Here is a 22,576-nt window from a genome sequence, read left to right on the forward strand (position 1 = left end):
TATCAGAAAATTCAACATAAACAAAAACTTGAGCAAACGGCTTTAAACCTTCAAAAGATGTAGAAAAAGAATCCCCTTGATGAAAATCATGTGCTCGATTTGCCGAGTTAAAAAAATAAATGACAGAAATTGAAGCTTGCAACAGATTTACACTGGAAATACTTTGGTACAACACTGACTTATCACATCTGACTTATCGCTTGAGCCGCCATGGTGAAGGCTTCTTCGTAAAGACGAAAGACATGTATCTATTTTTCGGATCCGGCATGCGGGAATAGTGTCAGGACCTGCAGGCGACCTGGTAGGGTTGGGTATGGGTGTGGTTTGGGTGTGGTTACGTATCAGATTGGCTAGGAATTTGGTTATTATCAGTTAGGGTTAGGGTTGGAGCTCGAAACAAGCACTCTTTTGTGATTTTCTCTAAATATAGTCTGGTCTGCAGTTTGTACAATATAAATAGCCGTCAGAAACGCTCTCTCGGCATGAATCCGTGGCGCAGTGGACAAGGCATTGGGTTTCAAATTATCGGAACTTTGCATTTAGTGGGTTCGAATCCCACCGGTGGCGATCTGTCGGTAAGTCATTCAGTAAGTTAGAGAACATAGAAAATAACTCACATAGAAGCAGAAAGTCAGAGAAACTACGAACAAGAGACTGGAAAGTACGAAATAAGTCCAGATCTGTCTTTCGTCTTTACGAAGAAGCCACGACCAGCCGCCATCTTGAAACACATTATGATCTGTAAAAACAACACACGCTAAAAAGTTAACCCGATCGGAAGGAAGTTTAGAAATCAAAGTGAGATCGATCGGGAAATCGGATTTTTTTTTTGCCGTCTTATGATGATGGTGATGATGATGGAAGAAAATTTTACCTATTTGAATGCTCAGCTTAGGCTGACCAATTAACTTTTTTGTTTCAAAATTTCTTCACACTGTCCGCAAAGAATTGAACTATTTTAAATTTTGCGGAAAATTTTTCTAAAAAGATGTGTCAAAAGTTATGACTGCTTTTTTAAGCAAAATCCAGATGAAAAATTGATGATAAACAACTATTTTGAAGATTTCGAGACAAAGAAGCATTTACAAAACTTTTCCGCAAAAATTTTTATTGTTCGGTAAAAGATACACCATCTACTGCGAAAAATTTTTCAAAATGTTTTTTCTTCGCCGAAACTAAGCTCTTCAAAGTTGAAATACTCTTCCTCGCAAAAGTCTTAATTTTCTTCTTCATCAAATCTTTTCAATGCAATATTTGAATTTTCAGATTCAGGAATAGTTTGTCTAACAGAAAATGTATAACATGCCATATTTTTGTTGGTTACATCAGTCAGAAAACACATTTTAAACACGGCAATTATGAAAAATTCACTATGGGCAGAGCCCTTAAGTTTCATAATTTTTTGTGACCATGTTGATACCACGTCAGTGTAATTTAGAGTAATTCCCTTGAGGGTGGTTTTCACATGATAGCAAAAAAGAGTGCACATTTAAAGCGAATAAACTTTAAGAATCAATACTAATCCTTTCGTTAGCAAGGGTTTTTTGCACATTGAGTTTCAAGCCCGAAGAGCTAGAGGCGAAACTTTAACCCTTCTCAGGCAAGAGAAATTGAATTTATTTCCCATCCAAAACACGCATAGAACGCAATGTAATCATGACGACAGATTGTATCTAGTGGGTTCTTTGTTTTGGAGGACTACATTTTTTGACATCTAGCGATAGATTTTAGCTTCAATCCGGCGTTTGTGTAAAGACTACGCGCGGGCGTTCTGGATGGGAAATAAGTGGTTTTATTTCCCACCCTAGAGTCTCGCCTCTAGCCCTTCGGGCTTGAAACTCAATGGTTTTGCACTTTCTAAAGTGAATGATTTTCATATGGTAGGTGAGAAATGGGCAAAGAATCTCTATGAAGCAATCAGCACATACGATTCAATAACCAGTATGGCGATGGCAGATTCAATCACCAAAGGGAACGGACCATACCATAAGTATGTAATGTTGCTCTTCTGTTTGGCGCCCGATAAAGAATATTGCGATTTGCTTCATTCTGATATTCTGACATATCGTTTGCAAGAATTGCACGAATATTTTGAAGGGACAGAAGAAGAGATAGTTGACGAACAAATCAAAGATGTCGTTAAAGAATTTCTGTCTAAATTACAAACTGGTAAGTTTTTTGTCTTTTCTAGACAAGCTTTTTACTCTTCTCAACTAGCATAAAAGATAAAAGTATTGCTCCGCTTAACTACTTTTTTAAGCAAAAATCTTTCCTACTTAGAGGGCGAGCACCACGTTACAAATATTTTCACGCCCTACTCCACCTTACTATTGCATATCTGAACATAATAAAACCTAATTAATTTTTTTGAACATTTAAGTTTCCAAGACTAGTAACAGAGCAATTTTGGAAGGTATTCATACGTCGTAAAATTATGTATACGTAATATTGAAATGATAATTTCCAATGAATTTAAAGAATTTTAGCTTTTTTTACAAAGTAATTTATACAAGGATTGTAATCAAATTATGTGATTTTTATGATTTATGTGGGTTTTCGAAGATTCAAAAAAGACACCTTTAGGGACAGTACATCTCTTTACTAATCTCCTGAAGGCAAACTTCAACCAAACGATTTGCTTCAAAAAATATTTCATCATCATATTAACCATCTGGTGCCCTTCAAACTTTACAACTATAAGGTATCAAATAAGTTGAAAATGATTGTCAACAACAACAAAGTGCTCTACCAGAAGGAGCTTTATAACAAAAATTTCATTTTTTTTTCAATTATCAGCTACATACAAAATGTTCTACAATAGATTAGTTGTGTTTCTCTGTCACTATTCTAGGTGAATTGGAAGATTTCAACAATGTCAAAGCAGAGCTGCTAGAATTAAAAAATGAGATGCAAATTGATTCGATGGGCGAATTCAGCGACACATTTGCTAATATGTGTGCAGGAGCAATGAATTATGCGTTCTTCCAAACTCAGGTAATGACCGAATGCATATCTACAAACATGGTCAAAATTTGCATTTCGGGCATGAAAAGTAGACTTTGGGCTACCTGTTAAATTTAATCAAATATTTTCAATTTGGGAGGGGTTTAAAGAATAGGCTATATTGTCCGCCTTTTTGGACAGTTTTTTGAACTTTTTGATCCTAAAATTCTACGATCGTAAATTTTAAGTCTAATGTTAAAGTCACTGGATTAAGAATATCCAGGGTGGAAAATTTTGAAAATTTAACTAGCGAAAGGGGTAAAGGGGGACGGATACCTGAGAGTAATGAATAGACCACGCCACAAGAAAGAAAGTTGGTACAAAAAGTGTTTTGTCAAGGAATGAATTTACAGGTACATACGGTACCTAAATAATAGTTTATTGAAAGAATTCAAATTATTTGACATGGGTATGTGGTTCTTACTTTTGATGACACGATGTCTCTTATGATATTCAAAATCCAAAAATCTCTATCTATTTTCTTCTTTAGGAGGGATCATTCAAAGGGAGACTTTGTAAAGGAATCAAAAAAATGTGTGACGATTACAATATTATTAGCAAAATTACACTTGTTGGTAAACTAGTAATGGGACTTGGTTATGCAGTTGGATTTTATAATTGCGTTAAGTGTCTGATGAAATGGGACACTTTGAGTGACGACCAAAGAGCTACACTCGTTGTGGATTGTATGAGATACGGCACGGATATCATGAAAGCATTATTTGATATCGCAGCAGATATTGACGCTTCACTGATATCTGGAAATTGGAGCTGGAAATTGAATAAAATTTTCAGATCAGCATGCGCCAAGCTAGGAATCAAGGAAGGAAAGTTCGCCAAAATGATTTACCATAATATGGGATGTAAGTAGTTACGCTAAACATCGAAACTATATCAATCCAACGTCCATCTTACGTCTTAAAGGGATAATCAGATTGTTTGAGATTTTTTTTGCTCGAAGAAACCCTCTGTGGTTTTGAGTAAAACCGCCGAGTATTTTTTGTCTAACTATAAAGTTGAGATATCACAATTTGAAATTTCTCACACGGTTCTTACATTGAAATTCTATTGTTTTTTTACTAAAGGTCAATAACTTGCAACTTTGGAAAATATTTATCCAAAAATATTTTGAGGTTTTGGTCAGGACAATTATGAAAGATTCCGCATGCCAAATATCCCAAACCAATTGATTATCCCTTGACGTCCATTTTGTTCTGAATTTTCTTTCGGATAAAATTCCACTCCTAAATATATTTTTAACGAGCACAACTTCGCAACTTCATTCGAATTCTATCAGAAGTTACAGTTCTTTTTTTCTCCGTCGCAGATTAATTCGGAATACACTTTAGCAGGAAATATGATCGGAAATTAAATTTCTATTCGTCCTTGTCGACCTTAAAAAGGCATTTGATACTGTCGACCACCAAATCCTCTTGAAAAAGGTATTCTGTTATGGTATCAGAGATACACCTTTTGATTGGTTCCAGTCATATTTGAGTAACAGAAAACAATGCTCTGTAATAGATGGAACTCAATCCTCAATGGCAAAGGAAGAAGCTTATGGGGTACCACAGGGTTCTGTCCTGGGGCCCTTACTCTTCCTTTTGTATATCAACGACATATTTGACTGTATTGACCAACCCAAAACGTTTTGCCCCTTATATGCTGATGACACAATCATTGTTCAAAGTGCTCGCAGCCGTGTTTCGTTAAAAACAGGACTGGAAAAACAGCTTGAAGATCTCAGTGCCTGGTTTTACAACAACAAGCTCTCAGTCAATACTGATAAAACTGAAGTTATCTTTTTTGGAAGAAACAAAAAAGTTAAAGAATGTAAGACTCTTCCACCAGTTGTTTTTCAAGACGCTAAAATTGAACGTAAAAGTCACGTGAAGTACCTTGGTGTCATATTCGACGAGAATATGTCCTGGGAAAAACAAGCTAGCAATGTTCGTAGCAAAGTATATCTTAGTCTAAACAAGATTAGAAGAATCTCACATCTGGTTAATGACAGTACTAAAAATCTACTAGTAAACGCTCTTGTATTTCCGCATCTCAACTACTGCCTCAATTCATGGAGGAAGGTGTCTGCTGCTGTGGTACGAAAGTTTGATTCTCTTTCTCGGCAGATAAATCAAGTCCACCCAATGAATAAAGATTTTCGTCAGCTCTGTGACTATTCTTCTGCACTGATGACTTTTAAAGCCATCAATAATCTTGCTCCCGAATATATTTGTGAGCGTGTAAATCTCGCTAGAAACATTCACGACCACTACACTAGATTGGCTGCTCAGAATAATTTAGCAGTACGGCAAAACAGAAACAGATTTAAAGCAAAAACCTTCGCAAGCTCTACAATCCCTATTTGGAATAATCTACCCAGGGAATGCCGTGATGCTGAATCGATAGTGTCTTTCAAGAGTAGCGCCAGAAAATACTTTTTCACCTGATTCTCTAATTATTTATCCAATTATTTATTCAATTTTCCAGTTCCTTTTTGTTACTGTTTCTTGTTCTGTTCGTAGTGGCCCTTCGTGGAAACAATTTTTGAGCTGTCTAAAAGCTCAAGGATTTTTCGGAGCCAGCCACTTAAAACATTCGTTATTATTATTATTATTACAATTTTCTTTCAGGGCAAAATAGCGTTTTTGAAGTGGACATGGCAGAATCATTAGCAGATATTGAGGAAGCCGGCAAATTAGAAGGAAGATTTGGCAAATTTTTCAAAGTCAGTTCCAAATTTCTCAAAGGAATGACCATGGTTTTGTCAGTGGCCAATACGGCACTAATGGGGTACAAACTTTTTAAAGATTTCCGAGATGATGCTCCTATGTACCAAATCGTTCTTGATGGTCTTCAGGTTAGTTTTTGACCTATTCAACATCCATTCAACGTTCACAACGTCCATATAACGTTTGATGAACCTTGAAACAACGTTGCGCGCCAGCTTACACTAAAGCTTTAACAAAAAAACATGGTATAAGTATACCGCAAAGATTAAAGGCTTCGAGGGCTCGAAATATAAATATAATAATAACGTTTCCCTCTAATACTGGCCCTATAATAACTGTTTATGAGACTATGAGGGCGCTACCGTAGAATATTGACCCATGTCAAAAAGTGTTGTCCCAAGCTTGCAAAATAAATAGGAAGATGCAAATAAGATGGAAGATTTAGCAAATTTTTATCAAACATTGCATTGCACAAAAATTGACGTCACAGCCGGTCGATTGCGTCATTTTGTTTATATCTACTGTCGCCCTCTTACTCAGGTAATAGTAGCCTGTACCTAATTCTTCATGGCGAACTGAAAAGACAACGTGAAGTTCGGCTTGTTACGGTTAGGTACCATTCCGTGTCTGGAACATTTTTCAAAAGTCCCCGAAAATCTCAAAATTCCCATTTCGCCAAATCCCAGCTGGCACACAACGTTGTTTTAACGTTCAAATAACGTTAAATTGACGTTATGAATGTCACATAGACGTTGTTTTGACGTTGTGTGCCGTCTGGGATTAAATCCCCTTCAAAATGAATCCACTTTAAGGTAGTATTTCTTTTCTTTATGTTTTACAGTTGATGGTTGGAATTGGCGAGATAGTTTTTCTAGTTTTGGAGATCACAACAGATCTTGCTTTTGTTCCAATCGTCGGTCAAGTGTTGGCAGTTGTTGGTGTCATCCTCGATATCATTTTACTTATACTTGCAGCAAGTATGGAACAGAAAACACCAGCTCAAATCTTTATCGAAGGTGAAGGTCGTGATTTCTTGCAAACCGTCGAAATTGATGAAGAAGTGCTTGATGATGATGATGACGACGATGATGATGGCGACAGTGACAATGGTTCAGTGAGGAGCAGAATCAGAAGAATCAAAAGACGAATTGCAAGAAGAAAACGAGAATTGGCTGATAAGAAAAAACGATTGGAGAATGATCAATAAGAAGAAATGCGATTGACGAACAAATAGATCAATAGACAATAATGGAAAATAAAACAATATAGAACAATAGGACAATAGAACAATAGGGCGCTTGATGGATGCCCCTTTGACGTTTGGTGCTAGTTGAGAATGGATCGATAACAAAGACTCATCTGATAAAAAAGCTGATAAAAAAACATAGGAAAATAAGTACTAGTAGTAGTGTTTAAAAAATGAACTTTTTACCCTTTTATGCTTTGAACTTCATTTTTGGTACAGAGGTACTTAATACCCCCGGGGGGTATTACCCTTGTCGACTGACGGGGGTGCTCCGCTGAGGTTCGAAAAATGGACCCTACGTGGGACTCGAAATTTGCGAAAAAAGTGACCCTGAATGGGACTGAAATTCCAAAATTTTCTCAAATTTTCTATTTTTTCCCCAAATTTTCCAAAAATAGGCACCCTACGAGGGACTGATTTTTCTATTTTGGTGTTTTTGCGGCCCTACCTGGGACTCGTGGAGGTTAAAAAAGGTACCCTGACCAGCGGAGCATCCCCGTAACCCATCTTGCCCTAGTACCCCCCCGGGTTAATACCTTGCTGATTTCAAATATTATTATTCTATCTTGTCTCTTGTAAATTGTCTCTTCACAATTAGTGAGTGTGCTTGATACTACTGGTACTGTAGAGCTAATAACTTCATGGGAAGGCGAGACCAATTTGATTAGTTGTTTTGCTGGTCCCACCGACACCAATATTCAAATAAAAACAAAAAACGAAATAAAAAACAAAATTGATTTTGGTAGTACATTTTTATTTTCATTGATTTACAGACTGGGTCTTTTAATTTTCTATTTCGCATTTTTGTGAAATTCTACTTTTATTTTTATTTTTTCGCCGACCGACCGACTGACCCTCTTTTTTGGATAGCTTGGCCCGTAAAACGACAAATTAAATTGGTCTCGCCTAACTTCAAATATTCAAGATATTCATTTTCTAAAAATCCAACTGATGAATGCATCAATGCATATAATCAGTGGTATTAGTATAGAAAAATAATGTTTCTTTAATGAAGTAATTATTTGGCGGTGGCGCTCCTTTTCAAAACCTGTACCCATGCCTAATCATTTTTTTTACTCTATTGACGACGTGATTAGCCTTGGGATTGTCTAGATAAAAATCTTGCCGAATGACTCTCGTTTATTGTAACATTTTTTTAAAATTATAGTAAGTATTTTAAGAGAGTTTCTCCTTTACGGGATCTGGGAACTATAGTTCGAATTACAGAAAGATTTGAATAATAGAAGAAAGCTAAAAACTGACCATGATGCCTAGAATCAACAAAAGGTATGGATTTAGTAAACTCAGTATATTATCGAAAGGACCGGATATACTTGGAATGGTCGTAATATTTCGGAAAGTTCGAAAAACTAAAAAAAAACCTTTGGAACTCTAGCTCGTAAAAGTTAATAGAAAGCAATTTTGATATAATATTAAAAAATGTCCCACAATGTTTGTGTGACTTTTTGAGCCGAGAATGGTTTATTTTCATTAAATTGAGAATTCTCAACAATTTTCTTGTGTCCCCACAATATTTGTGTGTCACTTTTTGCACCGGATTTTCCACAAAGTACCGAAAATACCGGAAACGTAGATTTTTTTCAAAAGGACGAATGAAGACAAAATACGATTAAAACATCTAAACAGCTAAACAATATCATGGGAATATCATCAAAGACTGAAGAAAGCTAAAAACTGACCATGGCGCCTAGAATCAACAAAAGGTATGGACTGATACTGTAGACTCAGTATATTATCGAGAGGACCGGATAATCCCGGAATGGCCGGAATATTTCGGAAAGTTCAAAAAAACTAAAAAAGCCTTTGAAATTCTAGCTCAGAAAACTTACTAGGAAGCAATTTTGATATGATAATCGAAAAAGTCCCACAATGTTTGTGTGTGACTTTTTGAGCCGAGAATGAATCGATTTTGGTATCGAACAAGTGATGCCAAAAGGCTGACAATGTACATTTTTATCTATTTTATCTACCGTTTTTTCAGACCAAGTCGTCAACTGTGACCCTGGGGAATATATTGTTTCTACTCAATAAAAAAAGAAAATTATGAACAGCTGTTATCAAGTTAGCATTCCGATTCCGAGGACTTGTGACACACCTTTTAACATGAACCTGCATTCCGAGGACTTATGATACACACCTTTGACACAAACCTGCATTCTGAGGACTCGTGACACACTTTTGACTTTAACCTGCATTCCGAGGACGAGTCTGTTAAATGACGCGCCTTACGCGCCCAAGCGCCCACGCGCCTTACGCGCCCACGGGCCTTACGCGTCCACGCGCCTTACGCGCCTAACGCGCCCACGCGCCTTACGCGCCCACGCGCCTTACGCGCTCACGTGCCTTACGCGCCCACGCGCCCTACGCGTCCTACGCGCCTGAATTTCGACGCGCCTTTAAGTTTTGACGCACCTTCTTAGAGGATTTTTCATATGCGAGTTGTGAGTTACGAGTTGCAAGTTACGAGTTACGAGTTGCATTTAGAACCACGAGTTACGAGTTACTTTTCACGAGTTACGAGTTGCATTTTAACAAAATAAAATCGCGAGTTGCGAGTTACGAGATGCATTTTAACACACAAAATTCGCGAGTTGCAAATTGAAAGTGCGAGTTGCAAATTAAAAGTGTGAGTTGCAAATCTAAAAGTGCGAGTTGCAAATTAAAAGTGCGAGTTGCAAATTAAGAAAAAGTCTGAGCCTGTTATCTTAAATAATAATATGACAAAAAAATCTTTAAACCCAAAGCAGAGCATGGAAACCCAGCCAAACTGTTTACTTTTTGTGACTAAAGTTGTGTAACCACTCAAATCATACATCTTTTGGCTCATTTTTGTATGAACTGAACATTAAATAACTTTAATTTTTGAAAGGAAATGCGCGTGCCTCTTCCAAGGGAAACATTTTTTAATGTTGCTTTTAATAACGTGGACATTACCTTTCATTTTCTTGACAAAGTGACGCTTTTTGATGAAATTATTGACACGCTACTTAAGGCCCTTAAGTGTGATACCTGCAAGCTTTATTAAACCAAATATTTTAATTGTACCGAATGAGATGCCTTTGATATAAATAGATAAATATTTTCAAAAAGCAAACACTGGGAAAGGCAGTTTTAGAGATACAGTTCTAATTAAATATTCCATTGTCCTTATTTTGATAAAATCACTTATTTTAATGAAATAATGATCTGATGGTCATATATAAAGCTTCTTTAAGGTATGTGTACACCTTTTTTCCGATTTTTTGTCAAAAATTTTTTCTTCAGTCAAAGTGGAAGAAAAGTTACTGGATTTCATTTTGGTAAAATCGCGATCTAAAAATCTTTTTTGGGCCTTTTTTTGATCCAGAGTTATAACCATTTAAATTTTAAAACAAAGTTCGTCTTATGATGGATTATTTACTCAAATAATTGTCTCTTTCGGAAACAACAAAGAGAAAAGAGAGAATTCAGCTGATGTTTATTCTCACATCTATTGAATAGTAACATTTTTGACACATTTCTCTGATTAATTAATTAAACAGTAATTATCTCGTCAAAAATTTCAAATTGATGTAGAAAAAAATGAAATTTTACCATAGCATACTACTTTTAACGAGGTTAAAGTCACCCATAGCATTTAGCTATGAACTTAATTTTTTTTTTATATTTTCGGCAAAGAATTGAACTAAAAATATGTCTTAGGATTTTTTTTCTAATCGAGTTAAAGCTTCACAATTTCAGGTTAAGTGGAAAAAAAATCGAGAAATGAATGATTTTTTTCCAAATTTTAACAATTTTTAAGTTTTCTCGAGTTAAAGTCGATCCAAAAAAAAATCCTAAGACATTTTTTTGGTTCAATCTATTGGGAACATAGTATCGAAATTATTTTTTCAAATTTCAAAAGCTATGGGTGACTTTAACTTCTTTGAAGTAGGTAAGGTTAAAATTCTTAAGATTTTAATTATATCCTGCCCAGTTTTTTAAATTCAGCTGAAACTTTTACCATTAGAAAGAGAATATTATTGGCTTTCAGAAAATATATACTTTTGATGTATAAAAATTTGTTGTTCTAAAGATATGATCAATTAAAGAGAATGTGTCAAGGAAGGTGAACACATACCTTAAACAACTCCAGCAAAAGTTTTGTCACTTATAAATTTGATGCTGATAAAACAAAAGGATAGAAATTGACACCCTATTCAAGCTTCAATAGCTTTCAAATGGGCTGTTCTACAATCATGGTCAAAATTTATTGAGAATTTAGCTTGTTTTCTCGTTTTTCGAATTTGGAGTTCGGGCGAGAAAGTCGATTTTAGGCCATTTCAATTTTGGATCTTCAGATCCTAGGTCGTAAAACCCTACCCTTCCAACCAAATTTAGAGCACTTCCAAGTCGTTTGTGGTTTTGAAAATTTGCGGGAATTTCTCTTTTTTCTAAAATATTACGACAATGATTGTTCACGTTTTGCACGTGATCTTATAATTACTGTTGGTGAAACAACCCCTCAGAGCCACCATTCTCAGCCTGTTACCTTGTTACCCCCTGTTACCCTGTGTTACTTTTTTTAGTAACAACGCCTCTTACCCCCGCACGGGAGCACTCTTCTATACAGTACTTTTGCAATGTAAATACATGCAATGTAAATAGGTACATACTTTTTGTACATTTTTTTCTTTCTCCACCAAACGAATGTTTGCTCTTTTTTATGTATAATAGTGAGCAGCAATAATAATTTTCTTTTATCAATACACGTTTTTTTTTTATAAGAACAAACTATATAAGAACATAAGGCTTCGAGGCCCAAAAATTTAAGAACATTCTAAGGCTTTGGAGACTTAAAAACATGCATTTCCTTCAGAAATTACAACAAAATGCTCAAAAAATGCTGAAAATAAGAACATTTTAAGAACATTTTTAGGCTTCAAATTCAAAAAACTAAGAACATCCGAAGGCTTCGAAAATTTTTGACGTTCTTATAAAAAAAAACGTGTAGAAATGTTTTTCACCCTTACTGATGTTAAAATGCAACTCGTAACTCGTAACTCGTGAAAAGCAACTCGTAACTCGTGGTTCTAAATGCAACTCGTAACTCGTAACTCGCAACTCGCAACTCGCAACTCGCAGATGAAAAAATCCTCTAAGAAGGTGCGTCAAAACTTAAAGGCGCGTCAAAATTTCAGGCGCGTAGGACGCGTAGGGCGCGTGGGCGCGTAAGGCGCGTAGGCGTGTAAAGGCCGGTGTCCACTTTCGTGCGAAGCGCGCGAAAGATTTTTTCTTAACCGTTTTTGCCTGAAGAAAAGATTACGTCATAAAAAAGTTTCGCGCGAACAGAAAAAAAGTTGAAGGAAGTTCAACTTTTTTCAACCGTTACGTCAATTTTGACCAATGGAATTGCTTCTTTTTTTAATCAACCAATGACGTTACAAATAACGTGAAAAGTTTCGTGCGCTTCGCGCGAAAGTGGACACCGGCCTTAAGGCGCGTGGGCGCGTAAGGCGCGTCATTTAACAGACTCTCCGAGGACCTATGACACACCTTTGGCATAAACCTGCATTCTGAGGACTTGATAACACATCGCTTGTTCAAGCCAACAATGTGAGGACGTCCTCGCAAAGAAGGACTGAACAAGCGAAATCATTAATTTTGATATATTATTTACTGAGGATTGATTAGAATTATAGATCAACTATTTTGAGTTAAATATGATTAAAAAGGAGTCTTCTACCTAAAAATTAGCAAAAATAAGAATTGACACAATTTGTGTCCAAACCAGCATACTAAGGACCTAACCTAAAAATTAAAGTATCAACAACAATTGTCTTACTTACCCCTAAAATGAGGTTTAAATTCATTTTTAAAAAAGTTACAAAGTGAGGACCTGATCTCAGGTCCTCACTTTGCGGGAGGTCCTCACTTTAACGGTTACAACACACACAGGTCCTTGGTATGTAGGATTCGCTAACACAGACATTGTCAGATTGTAGCTCAACTGAAGTTGAGAAAAGACTTCAATGTCTGGTACATGGGGGAAGGACCTACGGTCGGGGGTTGGGCTGGCTAAATTCATCGTTCTTTATTGTTTTGTATTCGATTAATTTATTGTTGCTTTCTCCCTCTCCCTGGGGTTGACTTCGCGCGATCATAGCCGGATGCTCTAGCTTTACAACGCGGATGAGTTTAGAAAAAAATCATACGATCATTTTGTCACGTACCTTGTTTTAACTCAAATTTCTCATTCAACGCTTTGAAGTCCATCAAATCTTTCTCTTCAGTGTTCGATATCAATAATGCTGAAAATGAAAGAGATAAATTTGACTTTTGACTGAAACAAGTTATGAAGTAGTGTAAAATTACCTTATTCGACAAAATGATTTAAACGACGGCAGCCGAAAGCAAAGCCAATCGAGGTCTGGGGAAGAGTTTATTAATGGCTTGGTAGCCATACAAAGTGTAAACTTTACAACAAATGTTTCAATTGGTCTGACCGTAGTAAATTTGAACCTATAATGATGTAAGGGTTGGTTGTATTTGTGCTACATCAGGGCTTGTACGAATCTCCAATAAACTTACAAGCTCTGGCTCTTGACATCCATGCAATTTTATCAAACGGTTTCTTCATGAATTTCTCAATAATTTTATCGATTTTGATATTTTCCATGAGCACAGCGAGCGCCATCTGCCGCCCTTTATCGTTATCATAGATGAAACCTTGGAATTTCAAGCCTTCCCAATCGAACAAGACTGGATTCCCTGTAATACTGTTGATAGAAAAATGAAGAATTACAAATCTTTACGGGTCATCCAAATGAAAAGGAACCCTTTAGGAGTCTAATTTTCGCAGTGAGACCAGTCGATACAAGCAAGGGACTTAAATTTAAATTCTTGATTTAAGTAAAGCAGATTCGTAGATTCACTACCAACAAAGTCAAGTGGAATTCATTGAGTTTGACGAGATATCGAATGTACGGCCTATTTTTCTTAAACGCTCGCTACGAAAACAATAAAAACATTAGATTTGATCTAGAGGCCAAAATTTCCCTGGGAAAAGCTGTCTATCTATTTTTTGACTCTATATCTTTGGTTAAGAATTAGGAATTGATCACTGGTGGAGGAAAGCCCGTAAATGAGTTTTGCGATTACTTACTTTAAATTGATTTTTTCTCCTTCAAAACGACTATTGACTTTCAAATCTTTGATACCAAAATTTAAGAAATCCAGTTTTTCCATTTTCTTGGCGATCTCATTTTCTTTTGCGTTTTCACCAACGAAATGTTCCAGAAGGTTCTTCGTTGTGACGTCAGAGATCTCAGCTGTTTTGTTGAGAAACAAGAAAATTTAAAAATTCGATTTTTTGACGTCAATTTAAACTTTTGAAGCTCCTACAGCAGCAAAAAAATCGAATTTGCATCAGAGCACTTGGAAAGGCTTTTATTTTTCAAAAATCATCAAAGTTTAACTCACGAAGAAACGGAATTTGGGTGTTGTCTGTATGTAAAGAAACCCAATATCTACGGTAATTTCAAAATTCGTTACCGTACTACGCTACGGTATACGTGAAATGCATTCTGGTATAGAGTTGTTCGGGCTCCAATGCATTGTAGATGTATTAGGCAGTTGCAATAGACACAGCTCTAACTGATTTTAAGCCGAACAGATATGGATTATAAAAAGATTCGAAAAGTATGACGAGTCCATCGCTACAAGGTTTTGCTATAAAGCTATCACTTGGTTAAAAAGCATCGAATCATTGAAAATCGTCATGAAGTATTTAACGTACCATTCAAAACAAACATATCGCCTTTTTTCTCCACATTGACTGAGAGAACACCTTTGCCCATTTGTTGTTTCGCTTTCAGAATGAAATCCCAACTTCCCTCTGGTTTGTGCGTCAATTTGAAGGTCGCTTCTTTTAGCTTAAAAAATCCACCTAAATAAGAGAAGAGCGAGCTTATGTATATGAGTTTTTCTGCAACGGAAACGGTTAGCTTTTAAGCTCCTAATTTTTCTAGATCCACGAGGACGACAGTAAATCCGCACTTTTATCGTCCTCGATTTCGTGGGATGTTCCAAATTGATTCAGTCACTCCACCGTCCTCAAAAGTGTAGATACGTAAATTCGCTGATTTGGGATGAAATATAACAGCGTCCAAGTTAATATGTCACTCTCCATTTTCACATGATCAAACTCTTGGCTTTGGATGTTTTATAAATGAATTGTATTTCATCGAGTTTAAACAGAGTAAGAGAGGCTTTTTGATAGACTAAATGCCGCGTTTAAATGGCCCAGTAGTATATGGTAATTCTCAATTTTGAGCTTTTGATTCTAGTTGTTTTTTGGAAGGTAGAGATAAACTTACCATTTCTGAATATAATTTTCAACCTTTTGGCAATTTTTAAGAAATTTTGTTCTTTGGAATTCTGATGTTTAAATCTTCAAAATAGCGACTTTTTCCAAGTGCTCTGAATTAGGCGCCATCGAAAATTGACAAAGAAGCCAAGTTCAGCCAGAAGTAGACTCTAGTCTAAGTAAAAGGTAGCTACTGTATAAGACTAAATCGATAATGGCGAAATATAAAGACTGGCGTCTATATATTTCGTAATTTTGGGACCCTTTCAGAAACTCAATTGCTAATTTATCGTCGTTGTACTCCTATAGATAGAGACTTTCGAGGGTTTAAAAAAAGGGACCCTTATGGCTTGCACATACCCGGCACCCGTTTTGCCCAAGTAACCCGCTCCTGGGATTGATAATGGCGAAACAATTTTAAGATAATAAAAGTGAAGAAGATGACCAATTCATAAAAAAAAAAACGAAAATAAAATAATACAACTATTGCATGGACTACTGCAACTTGTGGCGCGTATGGTAAAGACATCAATCGAGATTTTAATTTATCTTTTGCACTGAATTCCGTTTGACGTCATCCTGGATTGAACTCGTAAGGACATTGCCTTGAGGTGTAATGTTTTTCATTTTTTTATATCTAATTTTTATTTTTCTATTTTTGACTTTTTGATTCTCAACAAGACTAGGGCCTTGTCTACGGAAATTAAGTGACGTCTCAGTCATTCGGCTTGAAGATATCGTGGTGCTTCACAGAAATCACCAGTTTTGGTCCAGCCAGGTCATAGCTGTAATGACTGATTAAAACCTTGAGAGAAGAAACAATGAATGAACTCCACACTGGGTCAACCCACCTTTCAACACCAATGGCTCCACAGTGATCAACTCAACTTCCACAGCCAACGTTTTGACGTCAATATCAAACTTCTTGACGGTAATCTTGGGCGGTGTGCTAGCCACCTTTCACAGAAAAAAAAGAGAAAGTCTTGAAAACTCGAACACGCACACAGGGAACACAAATTTGTTCGAATTATGGAGATCGGCCTATAAGGCATTGTTAACTGAAGGGACCAGAAAACTTGTTCGAGTTAGGAGACATTCGAGTTATAAAAAATAGACGGCTCTAAAATAAGATCAGAGATTGTTTGGGTTAAGGGGAGATTCAAATTATCAATCTTCAAATAGTAAAAGAGAAATTACACCTTTCCCGTAATTCCCAAAACACTTGCACGCGCAAATATTGTTGCTCTCCACCGTTGAATCTTTTTTTCCTAGGTCATTTAAGAGAGATTTGAATTACTGGAAAGGTGTATTATTCGATTATGTGCTTTTGTTCGAGTAAATGTCGAGGGTACCTTTTGAAGAACTTTCTCAGAAAGCTTTGGCGTCAATGCGATTGCAATATTGATCAAATCAGATTTGAAATCTTCAGGGAAAATGAAATCAACTTTTTCTTTCGTCATAACGACTTGCAACATGATTTTTTCTGGAATGTTTTTCTCGTTTTTCAAATCTTTCACCGAATCGGTTAATATTTTGCGAATTGGAACAGTGCATTTAAATCGGAATCCTTCGGAGATAGCTTTTCCGTTATTGGTGTATTTAGCGAGTAATTTGTTGAGGTCAGCATCTTTTAAAGTGATCATTTCTTTGTTGGATGCTTCAACCACGATGTCCAATTCAACATTGCCTGAGAAAATATTAAAAACATTCCTATTCATGATATGCATCATTGGAATGTCTTCTGGCATTACATCACGGACCCAATAGCTAATTGGTTGTAAGTGACGTAAAATCATTCAACACGTCACTTACAACCAATCAGCTGTTGGGTCCGTGATGTAATGTCAGAAGACATTGTAATGATGCATATCATGAATATCACAGATAGGAAAGTCTATCCTTCAATCGTGCACTCTTCTGATGAAATTTGTTAACCCAGAGTTGGGTGAGGACGCTATTAAAATCTTATTCTTGATATATCTAATCACCCTTAATCCTCTCGTTAATTGCTGAGGAGAAGCGAGACAATATGAACGATTTTCAAGTCTTTGGTAAGATCAGATTTGGTTTTAACCCACGAAGAAAGCTCCACCTTTAAAGTACTGTACAGTTGTTTCATTCAAATAGGCTGCACGCGTCCCCTCTGATATGTTTTGATATATAGGATGCTAATCGTGTATAGAATTCCCATCCGAGAATTACCTCCTCTTTGAAACAGGTTACCAAAAGTTGGTGTAATTCTCGGATGGGAATTCTATACACGATTAGCATCCTATATATCAAAACATATCAGAGGGGATGCGTGCAGCCTATTTGAATGAAAAATGCAAAGACAAAAGCGAAGAGGTGTAATTTACCAGACCTGTGGTCTCATTATTATACTAATTGTTTGTTTCGTATACATAAACAATGCTTACCTAACAGAGGTATTTTTCCAGTCAAGTCGATATCCAATAAGGTCGAAAGAAAAGTAGAAGGACTGATTTTCTTAATATCAACAAGAACACCGACTCCAGTCGCTTCGTCCGCTGGTTTTTGAACCACCAAGAACAACATTGCTTCACCGATACCTATAAGGATATTTTAGGAAATAGTGAAAATGGAAATATCCAAAAATTTGAGCCCCACTCGGAATAACTTGAAATTCAATAGCAACTTTAAACTACAAAACCATTCTCGCTGGATTTTTCAACGGGAACAATAGAATTTCTGTCTCCAAGCAAGAGTCGAACAAAGCTTGATCATACCAATTTTCCAAAAATTACACTGTATAGATCAATGGATCTATCGTGTGACCATAAATGAATAGTTCTTCTATATCGGGTGGCTACGTAGTGGACAAAACACCAATACAAACGTTACCTTTGATACCGGTGACCTTTCCAGACAATACCATTTCCATGAATCCATCTTTTGCTTTCGTTCCAGAGATCTGTGGATTTTTTACAGTGAGGTCAGTGAACAAACCGACTTTCGGTGAAGCTTTCTCTGTGCTACTTTCTCCTGAAAACAAATTTCTTGTGTAAATATACCTGTGTCGCAAACAAACTTTTAAGAACTCGACGATAGTGATAATCAAAAACACAACATCTGCAATTGTCAAGATGGGGATTATAATTTCAAGTCTCAGTTAGAAGGATATACAGTTAGGGTCAGCAACACTGTTCGAATAAGTTGAATCTTATAGGTTTGATGCCCCTTCCTTGGACTTGAAATATACTGCGAAAATTCACAGCAGTTTTTTGTAGTCGAAATCATATGGTGAAATTCAAAGAATAGTCCAAAAAAGTGTCTCTACCAACCTGGAAGCTCCTTAGTAGTGAGAGCAGATTTAAAGTCAGCGATTTTAACTTCGTCAGTTTGAACAGAGAAACTTCCCTCCAAAGAATCTTTCTTTTTGGTGAATGTGATGGGAACTTCTTTTCCCTTCAAATCCAATTTCCCTTTGATTTCAAGACTCATTTTTTCCAAGGAGGGTTGTTTGTAATTCAATTCCATCTTGAGGAAACCATCTTTGACCTGGACAAAAAAAAGTTTCATAATTTTGTACAACAGCCAACGGAAGTGCGCCCCCGGCCGGGCAGGGCTGCCTCCCTTCTTTGGACACTTTTAAAGTCGAAATACCGTTTTAATTCAATTGAATAGCGTTTTATAGGGTTTAAATTATCTAGGGTGAAGGGAGCAGATTCTTTTATCACAAACGGTTATCAGGGGGACTTAATAATCTATGATAAAAAGTTGGATGTTTTTCTTCATTTGATTTCAGTAAAAAAATCAAGTGTAAGAAAAATGGGCGTTTTCTTCTTGAAAAGAGAATTATGTTTATTCAATATGTAAATCCTGGAGATAACCCAACCACACCTTAATATTTTTGGCAATCTCGAAAGTCTCTCTTGCTTTGGCTTGAAATGAAATATCACCAGTACATTTGTCGAGAGTAAACGTTTCAATGTTATAAATGAGGATGGGGATAAACTTTTTGATCGTGTCCGAAAGTTTGACCTTCGTCAACATGTAGTCGAAAATCTTGGATAGTGATAACTTTTCCTGTAAAAGAGAAGAAGCATGAAAAATCAATTTATGTTGATTTTGATTCAAATCTTTTATCACCTGAATATCTGAATCTAAATTACGGTTCAATGGAATACATCCTTGAAGCGTGTCAAAATTATGACACTTAATGGCGCTAGCTATGCTCCTATTATCGGTACATTTCTAGCATCGTGCCAAGCCAAAGTAAAATATCTCTGTAAAAACTCTATCAGCCAACTTTTAATATTTTAATAAAAATTTCTTGAATTGGAGGTCTACTACGGTTTTAAAAGTTCTTTTGGGTCAATTCCCTCTTCGGAAAAGTGGGAACCCAGCTGACATTCAACATTCATCTAACGTTATATGTACGTTGGGAACATTTAGATAAACGTTGAAAAAACGTTGTGTGCCAGCTGGGAAATAAACCTTCACCTTGCATTCTTCCGAGGTTGGATTGAAAGTAAACGAACAATCATCTTTTGTCGATAAAGTCAATTTGCATCCAAAAATCTCATACTCTTTCCCATCTTTCGTTTCTTTAGCATTCAACAGCGAATCAATGGCCGGCAACACATCACGTGTTGTCAGAGCAGGGTTCTGATTGGTTGGTTGTGTAATTTGTTGTTGTCCGATCAATAATTTATCTGGAAACGGAAACAAACAGTTGAAATAAAATTCTATAAACCTTCGAAAGTCAATAAAGCATTTTGGACATTAGCGACTTTATGTATCTGTGCTTTCTGCGATGGAGAAGGTTAGCTTGCGATTTGTTTAGATGCTGATCGACTAAGGACGACGGCGATTTTGTGGGTTAGAACTGCGGTTTGTTCTAAATCTCTTCCGCCGTCCTTCCGTCATCCTTAAGAGGAAACTTTCTATTCATTTTTATTGCTGGCGATTTGAATTCCTCATTTTGCAGTGAGGATTTGATTATCTGATTATTTTCATTGGGGCAAAAAATTGAGTGTAATTTTCCACTGGGGACGATATTCTGGCTAATTTTACAGTGGAAGGAGTTCCCACCGGGTCTGTGAGAAGGGTGTGTATTAAAAATAACGTTTAAAAAAACTTACCTGCAGGGACAGACGAATATTGAGATGCTTCAGCAAGGTGAGGGGGCGGTGGAACACCCTTAAGTGACTGTGGCGTATGTTGTGGCAAAAAGTTTCCAAGTGCATGATGGGATTGTTGATTCAACAGCAGGAACCCAACGACCACAATGCAACGCAGGAAATCCATTGCGGGTCTCGATGGTCACGTGTGCGTCGTATTATACTTTCTTTAAACCTGGAAAAGCGCAATTATGTTCTCATTTTTATCTTTTTAAAAGCAGACACTTTGACACTGTTGTAATAAACTGGTTCCTTCTTTAAAATGGTCTTTTAAATTTCGTAATGTACTTTTTTCAATGCCCTTCAAGCAGCAGGGACCAGAACCAGAATTCAATTGGACAATTAAGATTCCGATTTAAGAATCAATCAGATTAAACCGATGTAGAAATAAACCAAACAAATTTATCAAAACCAAAAATAAATCCAAAAAACTAAAAAAATTAGGTAGCAAAGGTTAAAATATTTGGAAAATAAATTTGAAAATATTTTTCCAAATTTGTTCCATTACTATTTTTTTCATACTAAGATATGTTCGCGAAAATTGTTTGTGGCAAAACAGAAAAGTGAATTATCTTGATCAACTTATCAAATCAAAGAATCTTTCTGCTTGACCTACTCTTCAAAAAAAAAAAATTCAAAAAATTTGTTTACAATATTATTTGGCAACAAATTTTATGTTTTGTCTCATAAATCTTTTGTTTCTCGCATTTTTCGTTTTTCACTTATCTTAATTGTGAGCAGACAACCAGTGAGAACAAAAGCATTTGGCGCCGTCCACAACTAGCTATTTGTGAAATGAGATTAAAGAGAAGGAAGAGTCGGTAGCAAGGCTATATAAAAAGTAGATTTCAGTCTAAGGTAACCTTATATACCGCCAAGAAGAAGAATTATATCTTCACCAAGAGCATAAGATTTCGGGTGAGACTTCAAATTTTCAGCATCTCGAACTTCATATAACTGTTTTTAGTGTTTAATTTTTGTTATCGTTTTGGTAAGCTGCTCATCACAATTTTTCTGGTTAAATTGTCCATGTATCAAAATTCAAAGGGGAATTTCTGATGATCCCTCTTTTGCGTCTAAGATTCGAGCTAATCTCTTAACGAGGCCCTCCAGTGGACCTTCAATTCACGCAATCCCGCAATTTCTTTCCAAATTCACGCAATTTCTGTTCAGGCAACATTTTCCAATTCATACGCATTCACGCAGATTTTTAAAATTTTTACGCATTCACGCATATGATAAAGACCATTCACGCAAGTGAAAAAACCCATTCACGCATTTGTGCAAGCCGCTGGAGCCCCATAACCACACGCTGCTCTAACATGGTGATTCAGCTAGAAAAATCAAAAGCGAAAGTATCTGGGTCGCAATGTTTATGACTGACATGTATTTTGGAGCGATTGTTTTACGTTAGCCATTCAACACACTTGAAATTCATTAAATATTCCTGCTAGTTCAGGATGAAAACCATGAAAGGAGTGCACCAACCTGGTTAGACCTTCTTAAAGAGTGATTATGTACGTGGAGTAGTCAGGATCTGCTTGTAGAAAACCTTAGAGAGGAAAGCTATTGCTCTTGTTATGACCATTTCTGAGCCTCTGATTGAGATATAGACCATGTTCGCACGTAACGATTCTATTAGTTACATTCAAGTTGTACGTCACTTGTAACCAATAGAATGGCTTCATTTCGTTTCGGAGTGAAACGGAATCGTTACGTGTGAACATGGATTTATTTCAATACATAAAAAGTACGCTTACATTGTGGTCTCTGTAGTCATGTTTTTGCTGTCGTCCATTTTAAGATTTGTCTTGCCTTGATGAACCCTCAGGTGACTCTTTACCCTAAAAAATAAAAAACTTTTTGAAGTGAAGAGAAGATACGAGGATCTAAGCCAGCCAGCTCGCTGCTTTCTCTAAACAAGGAAATTACCGATAATTAATAATGGGAAAGAATTGGACGTTTTCTTTCGGCCGATCGGATTCAAAGCACAAAGCACATCATAACCTAACCTAACCTAAACACATAGCCTTTTGAGGAAATCTAGAATATACTATAAGAGTACTATGGTTGGTACTACGGTTTTTGATGTTTTTTCCAGGCT

The 22,576-nt window shown here is 36.4% G+C and overlaps 2 protein-coding genes across 2 annotated transcripts in view; one reads left to right on the forward strand and one right to left on the reverse strand.

Annotated features, from left to right (window-relative positions):
• The window catches only part of LOC136803898 (uncharacterized), a gene marked incomplete in the record, with an annotated part of 12,337 nt that extends 4,786 nt beyond the window's left edge, over nt 1-7,551 (forward strand). The window contains 5 exon segments of the mRNA XM_067060624.1: nt 1,885-2,169; nt 2,852-2,994; nt 3,494-3,866; nt 5,637-5,863; nt 6,577-7,551. Coding sequence (XP_066916725.1) covers nt 1,885-2,169; nt 2,852-2,994; nt 3,494-3,866; nt 5,637-5,863; nt 6,577-6,942 — 1,394 coding nt within the window.
• Nucleotides 7,552-12,563: 5,012 nt separating this feature from the next.
• On the reverse strand, nt 12,564-22,308 carry LOC136803899 (uncharacterized). The gene is made up of 14 exons (XM_067060625.1): nt 22,233-22,308; nt 20,434-20,647; nt 19,793-20,004; nt 19,190-19,375; nt 18,631-18,847; nt 18,191-18,331; nt 17,746-17,898; nt 16,681-17,015; nt 16,180-16,285; nt 14,759-14,908; nt 14,126-14,291; nt 13,552-13,739; nt 13,194-13,271; nt 12,564-12,601 (listed from the first exon to the last, which is right to left on the reverse strand). The coding sequence occupies exons 2-14, from the start codon at nt 20,597-20,599 to the stop codon at nt 12,564-12,566; spliced, it is 2,136 nt and encodes a 711-aa protein (XP_066916726.1). The 5' UTR covers nt 20,600-20,647; nt 22,233-22,308.
• Between the last annotated feature and the right edge of the window lie 268 nt (nt 22,309-22,576).

The sequence above is a fragment of the Clytia hemisphaerica genome, unplaced genomic scaffold (assembly GCF_902728285.1).
Source record: "Clytia hemisphaerica strain Z4C2 unplaced genomic scaffold, Clytia hemisphaerica genome assembly, whole genome shotgun sequence".
NCBI classification, from domain to species: Eukaryota; Metazoa; Cnidaria; class Hydrozoa; order Leptothecata; family Clytiidae; genus Clytia; species Clytia hemisphaerica.

Bases quoted from the DNA above. Each gene is read 5' to 3' on its own strand.
- LOC136803899 (XM_067060625.1), bottom strand. From the start codon at position 20,599: ATGGATTTCCTGCGTTGCATTGTGGTCGTTGGGTTCCTGCTGTTGAAT. The intron at 16,286-16,680 runs GTACCCTCGACA...TTTCTGTGAAAG, and splicing joins CTGAGAAAGTTCTTCAAAAG to GTGGCTAGCACACCGCCCAA. The intron at 12,602-13,193 runs GTACGTGACAAA...TCGCTTGTTCAG, and splicing joins GAAATTTGAGTTAAAACAAG to TCCTTCTTTGCGAGGACGTC.